Below are 16,018 nucleotides of genomic sequence, written 5' to 3'. Positions count from 1 at the left end.
TCTTAGAATAGGCTTGGAGACTAACTCTAGTTTGTTCTTTAAAGAACAACCTCTGCCTTGACTCTTCTTGTCCTTGCCTAGAGCCATTTTGTCCCTGTTCTCCACCCTGTCACTAGGGTTTGGAATCTCTCCTAACTTCTACCTTTGCTTATTTATATCAACATATTTATGGGTGTACACATGCCTGTGCATATTTCTTTTTAGAGAAAGAATGAGATCATATATTACTGTTGGTTTACATTTTGCTTTTTTTCACTTAATATCTTTGCTTTTATTTCTTTTTATTACATGAGTAATACATGTTCAGGGAAAAAAATGAACGGTGGCAATTTTGAATTTTTAGATTTATAACTTTATAATTCTGAAGAAGGTGCATCGACTAGAGGCTTTTGGTTGAGAACAACAATAAGTTTTGCTTAGTTTGCAATTGTTAGTAATATAAATAAAAGTAAATAATATAAATAAAATTGTTAGTAATATAAATATTACACACTCTGTTTAACCTTCTCTCACTGTGAAATAGAATATCTGAAATCCATAGTTTGTTAATAACTATAGTCAAGGTAAAGCCTGTATTTAAATAATTAAACTTTTCAATAGAAGGTTAAATAGTACAGCTCATAAATTTTGCTAATTTTTTCCCTTCCATATGTTTAATGTGGTTTACTATTGAGTTTGTTTCCCCTTATAATAATGTTCACTTTGTCTTAGACAAGATAACTTAGTCTCCTTAAAGTGTTTTATCAGGCTGTTGGTAAGAGTTCACTTGAATTTTTTTCCTAATTTTGTTTTCTTTTGTTTGGGATCATTTAGATAGCTGACATGATAATGTGTTTATAAAAGCACTTTGCAAATTGAAACTCATGTATAAATAGTTATAACCTACTTTAGAATCTGGAGGAAGGTGGTTCTCAACATAAAAAAGCTAAAAAAAAAAGTTTTGTTTTTTTATTGCATTCTAGAGAATAAAAAATCCTCTTGGGCAGGTAGAAGAGGTTAGATAGTTTCCAACCCTGACAGCATATAAAAACTGTATGGTTAGCTTATAAAAAAAGAAAATCCTGGTTCTCCCATTCCAATGAATCAGTCTCTGAGGATTGGACCCAAATAATCTTGTGATTCTAATATGCATGTGTGGTGAAGAACCACTGACCTAGGCAAACAGAAGATTCTCAAAGTTTTAATACGTATAAGGATAAGAAGTAGTGGGTTCAGATAGCTTGTAAGAGTGTCTCCACATAAACTTAGCAGATGGTTTTGTTTCGGATTTTTTGGTGTGTAGGGAGGCCTCAACCTCTTCCTCTGTCATCCATCATCTCATTCCCACCTGACAAATGAGAAAACAGGAGCTCAGAAATAAGAGCCGACACTTAAAAATCTAAGCTTTTTTTTTTTTTAACCAAAAAGAGAAATACAGAATTAAGTGTTGGTACTTGAGGTAACAAGTTTAATTTATCTTGAAAATTCATATGTATGGAAATAATTTACATTCTGATATTGTTAGTTGTATTAAGTGATACTGTATTCTAAGTTCCAGAAGTGAAATACAATTTTCTGTCTTGTTTTGTGGGCATTTTAGAAAAGAGTAAACACTACCTCAGTTTTTCACTTATCTGGCTGTTAGTCCATAACCTGTGTTATCCAAGTAAAGGCGTGAACATTTGGCAGAGAAAGATGGTGATGTGAGGTTAAAGCCATGTTCTCGAGTGTCGTCCTTTGGTGACTGTCCAGTGATGCAGCAGTTAAAAAGGCCCGAAGAAAGTTGGCCTGGGAAGGCAGAGTTTTTTTGAATGTCTAACCTCTTTCACTTTCATTCCCCATCCCCTAGGAAGTTGGCTGGAATGTGATGACTTAAAAGGCCCATGTTCTGAAAAGCATGAGAAATTTGAAGTTCCTTCTTCAGAGATACATATTGTTATCTGGGAAAGAAAAACATCCCAAATGACAGACAAAGCATCTGCCTGCTGTCTCCTTAAAAAGACTAATGAGCAACATGATTTCGGTGATGAGAAACAAGTTTCGCCAGCATCGTGTTCTGTGGGTGATGCTGCCTCAGCCCAAACGTCCACAGGAAATCACCCTACAGACGTGTCAATTGCTCCTAATACTCTTTCACAAGATGAAGCTGTAGCCCTTGGACATCATTTACTTTCAGATCCGAAAGGTTTGGTTGACAATATTTTACCTTTGACCCTTGAAGAAATACAGGTTAACTCTGAAGGTTTTTTATTAGAACATAAACCTGTGGCAGGAAATACAGGAGTTGTCGAAACAAATACTTTGCAATTGCGAGAGTCAGTAATGGCTTCTTTAGTATCAGCTCCATGCAAGGACAAGCTTGCGCAAGACCATTTTGTGGATTTAAACTTTTCATCTCCTCTTGTAAATACAAACATGACATCACTACAGCTGAATACAGAAGATGCTGTAGTTAGTAAATCTGTGAATGGTATTCATGCTACTGACCCTATACAGGGAGTAAAGTCAGCAGAAACAGAACGTACAGTTGCCCTAGAGAAGGATTCTCCACCAAAACAATTTCTTTCACCAAAACCTGAGAAGTTAAAACCAGAACAACGTGTTATATCTCAGGTGTCCAATTTGAAGGAAAAAGAAACTGCAGCATTGTCCAAGTCATTACAAAATCCATCTCTGAAAGAAAATCAGAAGAAGCCATTTGTGGGAAGTTGGGTTAAAGGCTTATTAAGCAAGGGTGCTTCTTTTATGCCACCTTGTGTTTCAGCTCATAATAGAAACACTATAACTGATCTGCAGCCTTCAGTTAAGGGGGCAAGTAATTTTGGTGGCTTTAAAACTAAAGGTACAAAACAGAAGGCTAACCGGGCATCCAGGAAAGCTCACAGGTGTGCAGGTAAGCCTCCTCCAGTTGGTAACCCTTCACCAAGCCATTCATCGTCAGTCAGCACTGCTTCTCTGCAAGCAAGCAGTAGTGGTGACTCGGAAGTTCCAAAGAAATGTGGAAACACCTCGTATGGAGCTAACCTCAACCACAGTTCTCATGGAAATGAAAATGGTGTTTCTGCAGCAAACCATGGGGACCCAGTTGAGGGTCAGATTCATAAACTTCGTCTAAAACTTCTTAAAAAACTTAAGGCAAAAAAGAAGAAATTAACTGCTCTTATGTCTTTCCCCCAAAATGGAACACTTCCAAGTGAAAATTCAGAACATGTGTCCCATTGTGGGTCTCCCGATGATTGTGAATCAATAGAAGACTTGTTAAAAGAACTACAATATCAAATTGATATTGCCGATAGCAAATCTGAATGTACCACAGTTTCTAGTGTTTCCCCATACAAGAGTCAAACTCATGAAGAAATTTTAGCAGAATTACTGTCTCCTACAACTATTGTTTCAACAGAGCTCTCAGAAAATGGGGAGACTGACTTTCGATATTTAGAAATGGGTGATAACCATATCCCAGCACCAGTTCCTAATGAATTAAACAATATTCCCCAAAACACACATCTGAGACAGGATCATAATTACTGCAGCCCCACCAAGAAGAATCAGTGTGGAGTGCAGCCAGACTCACTCACAAATAACGCTGACGTTAGAACATTGAACTCGGAAAGTCCCATGAAGGCTGATATTTTTGATGAGTTTTTTTCTACTTCAGCGTTAAATTCTTTAGCAAATGACTCATTAGACTTGCCTCATTTTGATGAGTATCTGTTTGACAGTTGTTGAATGCTTGATAACTCTTTTTAGTTTAATATTTATTTATTACTCTTGGGAAGATGTACTGTTTCTAGATAGTGTTTACACACTGGCCTTGTCATGAACAAAATGTAAGCTACTGTAGGTTTTACATTTGGTTATGCCCATAAAGCATGTGATCTGTTTTATAGATTTAAGTGATCAGGAATTCGTTCTCTTTGTTGGCTTCATTTTGTATTTGTAGGAGAATGCAGATTTCAAAATGTTAAAAATGAAAAGTAGTGTATAGTTTCTGGCAGTTTGTACAACTAGGTACATTAAATTTTTACATTTTAAATTTTAGTTATGTAAGTTCGAGAAAAACACTAGTTGATCCAAACGAAGTCATTGTATTAGATATATGAATGTGTGACTGTTTTGTAATGGTTCTGTGGTCTATATAGGAGCCCAAGCTTTCTGGTAGAGTGGTGTGGAATGTGAACTCCCCTGTACAACTTGTCTCCTCTTTCTTCCTTACAAAAGGTGGCAGGAAACTTGTTTCTACAACTTTATATGATGTTAAATGATCAGAAAATGATCTATAACAGGAAAAAGTAATTTATTTTTGTGTTGATGTGCTAAGAGTTTACATTATAAGTATCTTTCTCCCCCAAGACATTTATTTCTGTAACCGAGGTGGGTCACCATACAGCAGTTAGCTTGGGGAGAAAATAATAGCCAGTGCATGTAAGGCTTACTGTATGTCGGATTCTGTTATATATGAAACATAATTCATTAAACCTCAGCATCCCTACGAGCAAGGTACTTTTATCTCGTTTAACAGATAAGGAAAGAGCACGGAGCTAGTAAGCTGTAGAGCTGGGATTGACAGGAGTGGTTACGATAGCAGTTGAGAGTGCTGAACTTGATACATGTTCCACCTCTAGCTTCATTTAAAGTTTGGATGCTCAAACAGCGCCAGTGCTATTGTGATTTGAATTAGTAGCAGTAGTTACTAAGGTTTAAGTGTGGCAGTCTTGGGGAAGAATACTTTGCTAGGGACTCACTACTTCAAAATTATTTGTCAGAGTTACTCCCAACCCCCCCCCCCTTTTTTTTTCCGATTACAAAAGTAACACATGTTTGTTGTAAGGAAAAACTGGGAAAATACAGGAAAACACCAAGATGATTTTGGAGCATTCATCTTAACATTCAGTGGAAATAACTATTGCAGTCATTTTCATATTTTTATGCATATAAACTTTAAGAAATAAAAAGAGATTCTGTTGTACCTATTTGTGTGATCTGTGTCTACTTAAAGTTTAAAGAGCATTTTTTCATCTTAGTTTTTTGACAACTTTTGGATAGCTACATAGTATTAATTGTGTGTATAACTTTTGCAAGACAGCAAAGTGCTAAAGTGACAATCTCTGGTACTGGAGAGATTTAATCAGGAGACTGAATGTCACCATGGAAGCAAGAGGTCATCAGGAAAAAAGGAACTCCTGTGAAATCCTTCAAATCTCAAAATGAAAATGCATCTTCTGGTTAGTTATTGCAGGCACATAATAGCTGATCAAGCACCCTTCTTGCCAGCTTTCTCTTTATTGTAAGCTTCCCACTGGGTCTGGAGGCAGAGATGATCTAAACATGCTGAGGTTCAAGTGTGTCTACAGCTCACCTGATGTTTAAAGCTCCCCCAGGCCCAGGGCAGCGTAAACCTGCCTATTCAGCAGGATGGCAGAATGTTTTGAGTTGCAGACTGCCGCCTCACTGATGTGGAACTTGTGGTCACTGTAAAGAATCCCTGTGCTTGGTAACTAATAGGGAAATCCTATATTTAAAACTTCAGTTCTAGACTGAGTTCTTACCCATTGCAGATTTTCACCTGTATGGTATTTATTATAGTGAATTCCAATTATCAGACCAGCCTGTATTCTAGCATAAGTGAGTATGTTGTACAACTAAGTATAGATAGACTACCATCATGCTCACACATGCATACAGTAATCTACGGTAATCTGCTTCTCAGTTTATTACTAACGTAGTTGAGGATCTTATTTTAAATGTGTATTTGATTTACCTGTTGGTAATAACTAGTTTGAGTCATCTTTGACAGACAATAACTTCGGTTGTTTTTACCAAAAAAAAAAAGAAACGGCTTAATTCCTTTTTTATCAGGGGGCAACTAAAATATGACAGTTTTCTGGACATCATTAAAGAAACTCCCAAGGAAAGAAATGCGAATTGGTATCTGCTGATGGTGTAAATCCTTATAGAAGCGACCCCAAAAGGATCAATATGTCAAAGCCCTTCACTGCCAGTACATCCAGTGGTTCCAGCAATAAAGCATTAAGTGTTAAGACCTCAAGGCAGCTTTGTCTCACTCAAGTCGTTTACTACAAATTTTACCTATCTACTTAATTGCTCAGTGAAAAAGAACAGAAAAGAAAGAAGAAACTGGCTTCTCTTTGTGACTTGTCAATTGTATTAGACTCTTCTTGTTCTTTGTGTTACCTTTAAATCTGAAGTTTAGTAATCTTTCCATACCTGAAAACTTTGGATTTGACATGCTTTATGGCCTTGCTCTGTAATTAGAATACAAATCGAATAAATAAAATACAAAGCCGGGACTTCCAAACCTGGGAACCAAGAGCTCTGCTCCAGGGGGTCTGTGACTCCCTTGGACAATGTAAGTAAAACTTTCTCTGTGAATATGTATGCTCTGGGGAGAGGGTGCTTAGCGTCCCACTCAGATTTTCACAGGGCTCTGTGGACCCCTATGTAGTCTCTTGGGAGGTTTATCTTAAAGAAATGAAGTGTAACTTAAAATGAAGTTAAACTTTAAAAAAATGAAGATTGTTTCTGAGACCAGGTTCTAGATGAGCTCCATGGTGGAGAATTGGCCACAAGTTAGGGAAGCTAAGAGTATGGACAATTTATAATTTTTCTAATTTCACGGTTTAAGACCCCTCCTAAGCCCCACATCAATTTTCTGGGTCCCCCAGGCTCTAAATGTGGGCTTCACCCTCACACTTCCCTCCTGTTTCATCCCTAAGTCATGACCAGCCTTCCCTTGAATTAATCTACATCTTTCAAAGGTGGATAAAGATCCACCTTAGCCGGGAGCCTCATCACCTCTCCTCTGAAATATAATTGCATCTTAACTGTCCTCAGATCTCTTATTTCCCTGACACTGTTGCCAGACCAACCATCTAAAATAGATTTCATTCTGTCCTGAAACAGAAACCTTTAATAGTGGCTCCCTTACTTTACAGGGTAAGGCCCAGCCTCTTCCCTTGGTCTTTAGCACCCTTCCACAAGCTAAGAACATTTTCCCCTGCACCCTATTTAAGTACACTTGGCCCATATACTGGCTGTGCTCACCTCCTGCCACGGCCACCACCCTCTCATCCTGTCCTGAAGTTTCCCCAGCCTTCAGTGCTCCTCCCCTGCCTTCTGACCTGTTTGGATCTTTCAGGTTTGCTTCAAATCCTCCATGAAGACACAGTCCAGCCCATTTATGCTGACTTCCTTCTGCAGGGCCTGGGAATATTTTTCTGTATTCCTCATGCTTTATCATATGCATTTTTATCTGTCTCTGTTAACCACATGCCCCAACAAGGCAGGGATTGCTTCGGTCCTCAGCATGTGCCATGTGACAGGCTCGTGCTAGAGAAGCAAGCGGTGGGAATGAAGACGTGGTCCCTGCTGCAGTGTAGGGAACACGTAACTCCCTGGGTTCAGGGTGGTGTGATGAATGCATAGAGGAGGGGCCTCTAAGTCAGACAGAGGGAGGCAGCGTCAGGGGAGGCCTCCCTGAGGAGGTCAGCTCCTCAGCAGATGTTATCCAGGTAAGCAGAGTGGAGGTGGGGGAGGGCACATCGGGGTCAAGGGAAAGGTGCCTGGCTGAGAAGGGGGTGTAAGGCATCATGGGCCATTCAAGGAACTCCTGCGAAGTGCTTATAACCTCTACAAGATTTCCTGCAGAAACAGGGTGGGCGACATGGCTGCAGATCATGAAAGCCCTTGTGTTTTGAGCTCGAGAATTTGAATTGTATCCTGAATGAAATTTTTTAGAATCTAAAATCATCATTAATAACATAAAATAGTCTCTTCCTTCAAGGAGCTTATAACCTAGTGTACATTATACTCAGCTTCAAAGTGGAAGGACACACTAAGTTCCCATCACTTCAGTAATAGCAAATATTGCACCTTTTTTATCTTGAATTGTTAGACTAAATTTGAACAGTGTAGAAATGATCTTATGCCCTAATCTCCATCTCCCCTACCCCCGCCTTGTTTCCACTGTAAGCTATCCATAAGTCTAGGTGGAAAATTTGGAATTTTGAAGAGCATGAGAAAGGCCTCCAACTAAAAACAGCAGGCTCTCTGTTATTCTGCCATAAGTACAACACTATATCTCCTTACTAGACAGTGGAGGATATACACATAATTTTTTTGGTACGGAGAGGTAATTAGGTCTATTTATTCTTGAAGGAGGTACTGGGGAATTGAACCCAGGACCTCATGCATGGTATGCATGTGCTCTACCACTTGAGCTATACCATCCCTCCAAGTAGAGGATATTTTACTATCAACAATTATTTCATAAATAACTGTCAGCCAGCAGCGTCTGCCAAGGTATTCCCTAAGAGACAGCCTAGTGAGACAGTTAACTATTCCTTCTTCTAGGTCTCTGAATTCTGTCCAGGATAAGTACATCCTAGAGACAAAGCAACCACAACATGACCTCCATCTTGGCAGAAGTGAGTATCATGTTATCCTATTATATCATGTGGTTCTCTATCTTTATAAAAATTCGGACGTGAATCATCTGATTGAAAAATATTCATGTCTTCTGTGAGACCAGGGTTGAAAACATGTCATTCAAGACCTTGTAACAGGAACCCATGCAATTTCTGCTTGAGTTTAACTTTAGGAAGAATTCAGCCAGCAATCTAAAGTAAACGTTAACGCCTTTGCCTAGATTCAAGTCCATTGTCCACAAGCTGTAACCCAGCTTAATTCAGCAAATAGTTTCCTGGGATGGTTGTGCCTCCACATACTTTTAGATGACTCTTCTTGCGTGTCTGCATGTGCACGGCCCCTCAAATCCTTTTGTATATAAGGCAATATTGAATAACCACATTTGCTTTTTGGTGGTATTTTCTGAGATTTTTTCTGAGAAACGAATGGTATTTATTCATCACCTGCCAATGCGCAACTGAATATTTTTGGTTTTGTTTTTTTCCTTTTTGTTTTTGCCATTCCAATGCTGTTGCTGAATAACGTTGTGCAGTTCTTCTGAAGCCTATGTGCGCATTTCGCCTGAATATTTGGCAGGACTAGAATTAACAAGCTATGGAGCTGCCAGTCTAGAAGCTGTGTCGCTCTTCGAGCCACCGCGTTTGGCGCCAAATAGTATTAAGAGGACGTTGCCTTCCTCTGTCCTGGAAGTAGGGTAGTGCCGTACTTCTTACTCGGTTAAAAACCTCTCGGTTGCGGTTTTAAAAACGAACTCCCGGAGAGGAAAACAGGAGCTATCGTCCCTGGGTGGGCTCGAACCACCAACCTTTCGGTTAACAGCCGAACGCGCTAACCGATTGCGCCACAGAGACCCAGCTACCAGGCCCACGCTGCGGTGTGTACAGATTTTCGCGGCCGCCGCGGCTCTCTCGCCGCCCTGGGCGTCTCCGCGCGGGCACCTTGGAGGAGCGCGCGGCGGAAGCGGTGGGAAAAGCCCGGCTGCGGGGGTAAGTTCGAGGCAAGCGGCGGGGCTCTTGCGGGACAAAGGGCGTCCCGCGGGCGGCGCGAGCCTCGGCCCCGCCCCCGACGTGAGAGTCGGCCCCGCCCCGGCGCTCGGGGGGCCCGGGGCGCACCTGCCCCTCCCTTGCTCGCGGGAACGGTTCCCTGGGCTGCTGCGCGCGGCGACGGTGACCAGGCCCAGGCCCGGGGGCGCTGGAAGGGGTGAGGTCGCGCGTGCTCCCCTGCCGGAGCGCACCTAGTCGAGCCTGTGGGACAAGCACGAGGACTGTGCGGGCCTGGAGGGCAGGGAGCCTCACCGTTAGCCCCAAACTTAGGGCCGTGTTTCTTAACCTTTGTGTGCTTGTGTTTTTGCCCCTCTCCCTTGGACGTTTTCCCCCTCATCACCACCCTGCACTATAGAATTTTAGTACCACAGATACACCGCGTATCTGTGAATTGTCGTACGCACTTCTGTGCTTGCGTAGAAAGAGCAAGATTTTTTTCCCTCCAAGGGCCAATTTTTGTCCCCTTTGTGGGGAGGGGCGGGCTTGTGTTGAGAACGCATGGTTGAGGGGACGTCAGGAAGGGCTTTATGGAGGGAGTAGCAACTGAGATATGCCTTTAAGTCTGAAGTGGCCCCTGAAGGTTCCCCCTTTCCCTGACTTCTGAATTGAGGCCTTTGGGAATCTAGGGTGCCCCATGTCCGTGAAGGAGGGGAGTGGGAGCCTTCGCTTTGTGCCACCCTCTTAGAACGCACTTCTGGCTTTAATCTTACTTTTTGCATAGCCCGCTCTCTGGAGCTCCTTTGGGATGTCTCAGACCACAGAATGGGGAATTCACCCTAGCTCTCCACGTACTAAATCCAGACCCGTGTGTTCTGTGTTTCCATTCAACTTACTTGTGAGGAGCCCTCCTCCAGCTCCTCCTTCTCCTCCTTCCCTCATCCCATCCTCTTCTCCTCCTCCTGGTTCTTTGCTTACCATTTTAAGCATTTTTTTTTTTAAAGCATACAGTTCAGTGGCATTGAGTACATTCGCATTGCTGGGCAACCATCACCACCATCTCCAAAACTTCATCACCCCAAACTGAAACTCTGCACCCATTAAACGCAAGCTCTTCATTTCCACCTCTGCCCTCCTGCCCCTGGCGACCACCATCCTACTTTCTGTCTCTATGAATTGACTACTCTGGGTACCTCATGTAAGTGGAATTGTACTGTATTTGTCCCATCTTGTTTCACTTAGCGTGTCTTCAAAGTTTGTCCACTTTGTAACGTGTGTTAGCTCATGGTGGTTTTGATTTGCATGTGATCTGTGATGTTGAGCATCTTTTCTGAACCATCTTTTGAATCTGGGTTCTCCGCTCTTCTACTTGCTTCCTCCTAGCAAGAGCCAACAGCTCTGCTTCAGTGAGGAGAAAACCAACAGTGGCAGAGGCCAGCTTCTGAGAAAGGGCAGAGGGAAAGGGCTAAGGGGGAATTGCAGAGTTGAGCCTGTGCCATGCAAGGAGAGGAGGCGAAGGAGGGATCTTCTGAGGAGGACTGCCTAGAGCTCCTGTTGTGTTGAAGTTCCTGCTCATCTGTGCTGGGTGACTTTGGAGTGAGTTGTGTTTAATCTGGCTCTGTGGAGTACTTCTATATGTGGTACTTGTGAGTGGCCAATAGGTGAAGGAGGAGTTGATGATCTCCACCTTGGGATTATTGGAACGAATAAGGTTTTCCCAGCTGCACTCTTAAAAGTTAGCTTAAATTTACCCTAATTTAATGGAATTTTCCATTTGCATTTTTACTTTCTTCTTAAGGACTGTGGGAAATTCTAATTTAAGTGTTTAAACAATGATCTCTCTCTCTCTCTCTTTTTGTGATTTCTCAAAAACACAGTGAGGTCTTTCAGATGTATAAGAAATAGAACTTTATTTTTCTACAAGTCCATTCAATTTCCATTTTGATTCCCTATTCTTTTATTGCCAAAAACACAGTCTCAATCAACTCAGGTTACCCTCTATCCCCTGCCCTGGAGTTGTTTCCAAGTGCTGAGGCTTTGGAGGGTGGCCACTCATCTGGTCCTTGAGTCACATGTGCACACATGTTGCTGAAGAGGCAATTTTTGCTCCCTGGCTCTCCGGTGCTTCCCTTGTGAAATTAGCTGTTGCACCCATCATTCCATAGTCACTTCTGGCACAGTTTGCTCTGCTTATGGGACGTGTTACGGACTAAATATTGGTTTCCCTCAGAAATTCACATGTTGAAATCTATTCACCAATGTGATGGTGTTTGGAGGCGGGGACTTTGGGAGGTATTTGGGTAGGGATGACATGAATGGGATGGGATTAGTGCCCTTTTAAGAAGAGGCTGGAGAGCTAGCTCCATCTTTTTCCACTAGGTTAGGATACAACGCAAGGTCAGCAGTCTGCAACATGGAAGAGGCTCCCACCAAAACCTGACCCTGCTGGCTCCCTAACCTCGGACTTCCATCCTCCAAAACTGTGAGAAATTGATTTCTGTTGTTTATGACTTACTCGGTTTATGGTATTTTGGTATAAGAGCCTGAGCTACGACAAGACCCCAAACCTCCCTCTTCTCATCAGTCCCACCCGCATGCCCCGATTTCTCCAGCCCCAGACTGTGTCCAAGTGGTTGTAAAGTTTTAGAAGCACCTGTGAGGAAGGAAAAAAAGGAAATAACAGTAAGTGTGCTCTTGATGCCTCAAGTCCCATCTGAAAGTCTAAGGGTGTCCTTTCAGTCTGAAAGGATTATCAAATGTTCTCCATTAGGCTGAGCTCCAGGGTCTCTCTTCCTCCATATTTGGGTGGGTACAGTGGTTTTCTGAAAGGAAGATGGCATTAACAGACCAATTATGTTTAAGTTATTGTGAAACAGGTGTTCAGGAACTAGATGATTGTGTTCAATGAAACTGCACTCAACCAGAAGCTCCCACTAAATATGTAAGCTCTCCAAGGACAGAGATTTTAGTTGGCTTTGCCCCCTGCTGAATCCCCAGCACCCGTGACAGTGCCTGTCATGTAGCAGGCCCTCAGTCACTACATGCTGAATCGATGAGTAAATGAAAACCACTAAGCCATAAAGTAAACCGGAAAAAAATATGATGGAAAAATTAAATTCCTAATATGTAAAGAGCATTATAATATGGAAAATAACCTCTTTAAAACTCAACTAAAACCATTAGACAAACAGAAATGGACACATGAACAGAATAGTCCCAAAAGAAGAAATCCACATGACCAATATAAACAAAGGTTTAACCTCACCAGTAATCAAAATCATCAAAATCAAAATCAAATGAAATCAATTTCCTGTTTCCCAAATAGCAAAGAAGACAAAGAGATAACACTAAAATTCGATCGAGGGCATAGTTAGAGGCCACTGTCATACAGGATTGGTAAGAGTAAACTTGGTCTGTTACTTCTGGATAGCAGTTTGTTAATATGAACACTGAATGATATTTTTGCCATCTTATTCTAGAAATTCTAGGTTAGAAATCTGTCCTAAGAAAGTAACCAAGGATGTGACCCAAGTTTTAAGTGCACCATCACATTATTATTTATAAGCAAGAGGAGAAAATGATAAATTGTGGTATATTTAGAAAATAGAGAATTAATTATATAGACTTCAAAAATAATGTTTTCAAAGAATATTTTAAAACATAGTCATGATTAAGTAAAAAAAAAAAGGTAGAATACAGAGCCCTATAATTCTAAGAATATTTGACAACATGGTTATGATAAAGAGGTAAAAGGTCACATGGAGAATTGTGTCGTCATAACTCATAGCTGGATATTCTTTCTATGTGTCTCATGCTGTTAGGTACACTTTACACATATCATCTCATTTAAGCCCGTAGCAACCCTGTGAGGCAGGTACTGTTACTCCTTTTCTAATTTTCCAGGTAGGGGAACGTGAGCAGAGAGCAGTTTCTTCAGGTTACAGAGCTTGTGGGTGGTGGGACAGGTGCCAGACCTGGCGTTAGGCTCCAGCAGCCACGCTTGTAACCTTGACCCACACAGCCTCTCATGCATGGTATGAGCCCAAATTTTGTGTGTGTGTGTGTGTGTGTGTGCATGGTTAGTGGTTATGGTGATTTTTGTTTTCTTCTTCCCCTCTTTCACTGTTTTTGCAAGCATTTGCAGCAAGCAGTACTTTCAAAGGGCCAGCGACGGACAGTGGCAGAAGCAGTTTCCCTGACTTGCAGACAGAGGGTGGTAGGTGGTTGTGCTCGGCCCTTCTGCTTGGCTGGGGCGGAGGAGTGCCAGGCTAGAGGTGGCAACCCGCACAGGCCAGGGTCTGCACACGTGGGTCTTTGCCCAGCGCGGTGTGACTGTCACGCTGGTCTCTCTCCTCCAGCTCTTTCTCCCACCCCGAGAAGGGGTGCCTGAGGGACGTGTAGCCCACTCCCGGGGGGAGTTTCACAGTGTGCGACTCCTCAGTGATGAATGTGCTTCCATTTAAGAATTGGTACTGAGATTTTAGGTGACTTTTATATTCTTAATTTTTTTGTATTATTTTCCCCCTTTTTACAATGAATTATTTTCATTTGGGAAAGATAACCCAATTGATAGGAGGTTATTCAGGCTCTTTTAGCATTTGTAAATTTAATGTGAAGTATGTAATACATTTTGGGCTATATGGCAGATATTTATTGAATCCTGTAAGGAACTGAGCTCAATACTCCTGCCCAAGACCCTCTGAGACATCAATCCTGCCCACAGATCACTTTTAATCTACTTTGGGCACCAGGAGATATATTAAAAAGTGTCCAGGCAGTAGGTGCTAACTTCGTGATGTTTTAGGGACCTGAGGCAAGAATAATCACCGAGCAGTCAGTAAAGAACCCTGGGAGGAAGCGGGTCTTGGGCTGATCCTTGGCAGGATCCTTCAGATGGTGAGAAGGGACAGAGGCATAGATGTGAGAGCATAAGCTCAGCCCAGACAAAGCAAAGGGTTTACACAGAGGGAGGAGGGAAAGGAAGAGAGCTAATTGGTGCCAGAGTATGGAGGCCCTCAAAAAGCAGGTTAGAAAGCTCGCACTATGAATAGTATTGTTCCTAACAGTATTATTCATAAGAGTGGAAAATTTTTAATGACTTAAATACTCATCAAAGGGACACTGTGTAAGTTTGTATGTTATAGTTATACAGTGTGCATTGAGGATGCTCTGAAAATTTTGAATGGAAAGGAGACTTGATACCAACAGGGTTTTGGAAAGATTAATCTGGAGAGTGAGGGAAGGGAGAGAAGCTGGAAGTAGGAAGACTAGTTAGGTGACTGTTTTGGTAAACCAGATGTGAAGTGAGGTGGCCTTGCTGGGGTGGGGGCGGTGGAGAACGGAAAGGAGTTAGCTGACAGACAAAGATTTTACAAAGTGAAAAGCAGTAGATGACGTTGATAAGTTGTAATTACTGACTTGGAGCTATAGATGGCAGTAACTCTGGCATTAAGAATTTTATTGTGCCTTGACGCCTAATGATTGCATTTGTTTTTAAAGAAAAAAGTCCAAAACTCTCTTTACAGGTCCACCACGTAATAGATGCTCAATAAAATTTCTCACTGTGTGGGCTGTTCTAGGTGCCCTGTTCTATTTCTGTAACCCTTGGTAACAAGATTGACTTTCTGCTTTCTAATCTAAATATTGCTATTTTAAAAAATCCTATTTCTCAACTGTATCTTTTGTGAAGAAGAATAATTAGTTATTCCCACTGGTGTGTTCCAAAAGTCATGCTCAGCTTGGCTTCTTTGGGATAAATGGTTAGCAACCCCTTTTACATTTAAGTCCAATTTTGCAATAACAAATTGCTTCTATGAGCAAGGGGTTTAAACAAAAATAAAAATTGGATTTGTGCCACTTCCAGGAGATCAACAAACTAGAAAGAATTCGTGTAGTCAGCAAATATTTACTGAATCATTACTCTGTGCCCTAAGGAAGATGGAACAGTGTCCTTGGAGGAGGAAAGGATTTCATAAACATAACATAATAAGTATGAATGTAAAACAAAGGGTTGATGTATTTGATTATATTTAAAATGTAGTAGAACTTTTGTTAAATGAATAAGCAAAAAATAAATTTAAAGACAAAACCATGGACTGAGAGGAGGATTTGCAACGCATGTAACCAACAAAGCCTTAGTATCCAGAATGTATAAAGGATGCCTACCAGTTAGTGAAAGACAAACAACAAAACAGAAAGCCGGCAAAACATCAATGGAGAGGAAATACATGCTGTCAGTAAACTCCTGAGAAGACACTCAACTCTTCTAATGATCTGGGAAACACTGACTCACAACGAGATGTTATGTCACAGCCAGCAGGTTGGCAGAATCGAGGAAGCCTGACAAACTCAGTTGGTGTGGATGGGAGCACTTGGCACTTTGTCTGTTGTGGGTGAAGACTCGGGCACGTGCCCTGAAGAACAGCTTGTCAGTATCCTGGTGACCCTGGAGAGGCCCTTTCCCTCCAGTGCACACTTCCCCTCCTAGAGCTGTGTAGACAAGGCTGTTCCTGAGGTGATTCGATCCAGTATTGTTCATAATAGTGATACAATTCATTTATTTATTTTTCTTTAAAATTTTTTTATTATGTAAGTTTCACGTGTCCAGCATT

The 16,018-nt window shown here is 41.6% G+C and overlaps 1 protein-coding gene, 1 long non-coding RNA gene and 1 other non-coding gene across 5 annotated transcripts in view; 2 read left to right on the top strand and 1 right to left on the bottom strand.

Moving 5' to 3' along the window:
- USPL1 (ubiquitin specific peptidase like 1) overlaps positions 1-4,948 on the top strand; it is a 29,644-nt gene extending 24,696 nt beyond the window's left edge. For all 3 annotated transcript variants that reach the window (XM_010977124.3, XM_064493234.1, XM_064493233.1), the window contains one exon: positions 1,829-4,948. In XM_010977124.3, the coding sequence (XP_010975426.2) occupies positions 1,829-3,708 (1,880 nt within the window). In that variant the 3' untranslated portion in view covers positions 3,709-4,948. The remainder of the gene's footprint in view (positions 1-1,828) is intronic.
- A 4,256-nt stretch (positions 4,949-9,204) lies between these two features.
- TRNAN-GUU (transfer RNA asparagine (anticodon GUU)) lies at positions 9,205-9,278 on the bottom strand. Its single transcript has one exon. It is a non-coding gene; the product is annotated as a tRNA-Asn (tRNA).
- A 260-nt stretch (positions 9,279-9,538) lies between these two features.
- The window catches only part of LOC135322787 (uncharacterized), a 30,209-nt gene continuing 23,729 nt past the window's right edge, over positions 9,539-16,018 (top strand). The window contains exons 1-2 of the long non-coding RNA XR_010383670.1: positions 9,539-9,627; positions 11,787-11,889. This is a non-coding gene — a long non-coding RNA (uncharacterized LOC135322787). The remainder of the gene's footprint in view (positions 9,628-11,786; positions 11,890-16,018) is intronic.

This window comes from Camelus dromedarius, chromosome 13 (assembly GCF_036321535.1).
Source record: "Camelus dromedarius isolate mCamDro1 chromosome 13, mCamDro1.pat, whole genome shotgun sequence".
Taxonomy (NCBI): Eukaryota; Metazoa; Chordata; class Mammalia; order Artiodactyla; family Camelidae; genus Camelus; species Camelus dromedarius.
Note: the sequence above shows the minus strand (reverse complement) of the source record. Positions and strands in the feature narration are given on the sequence as shown.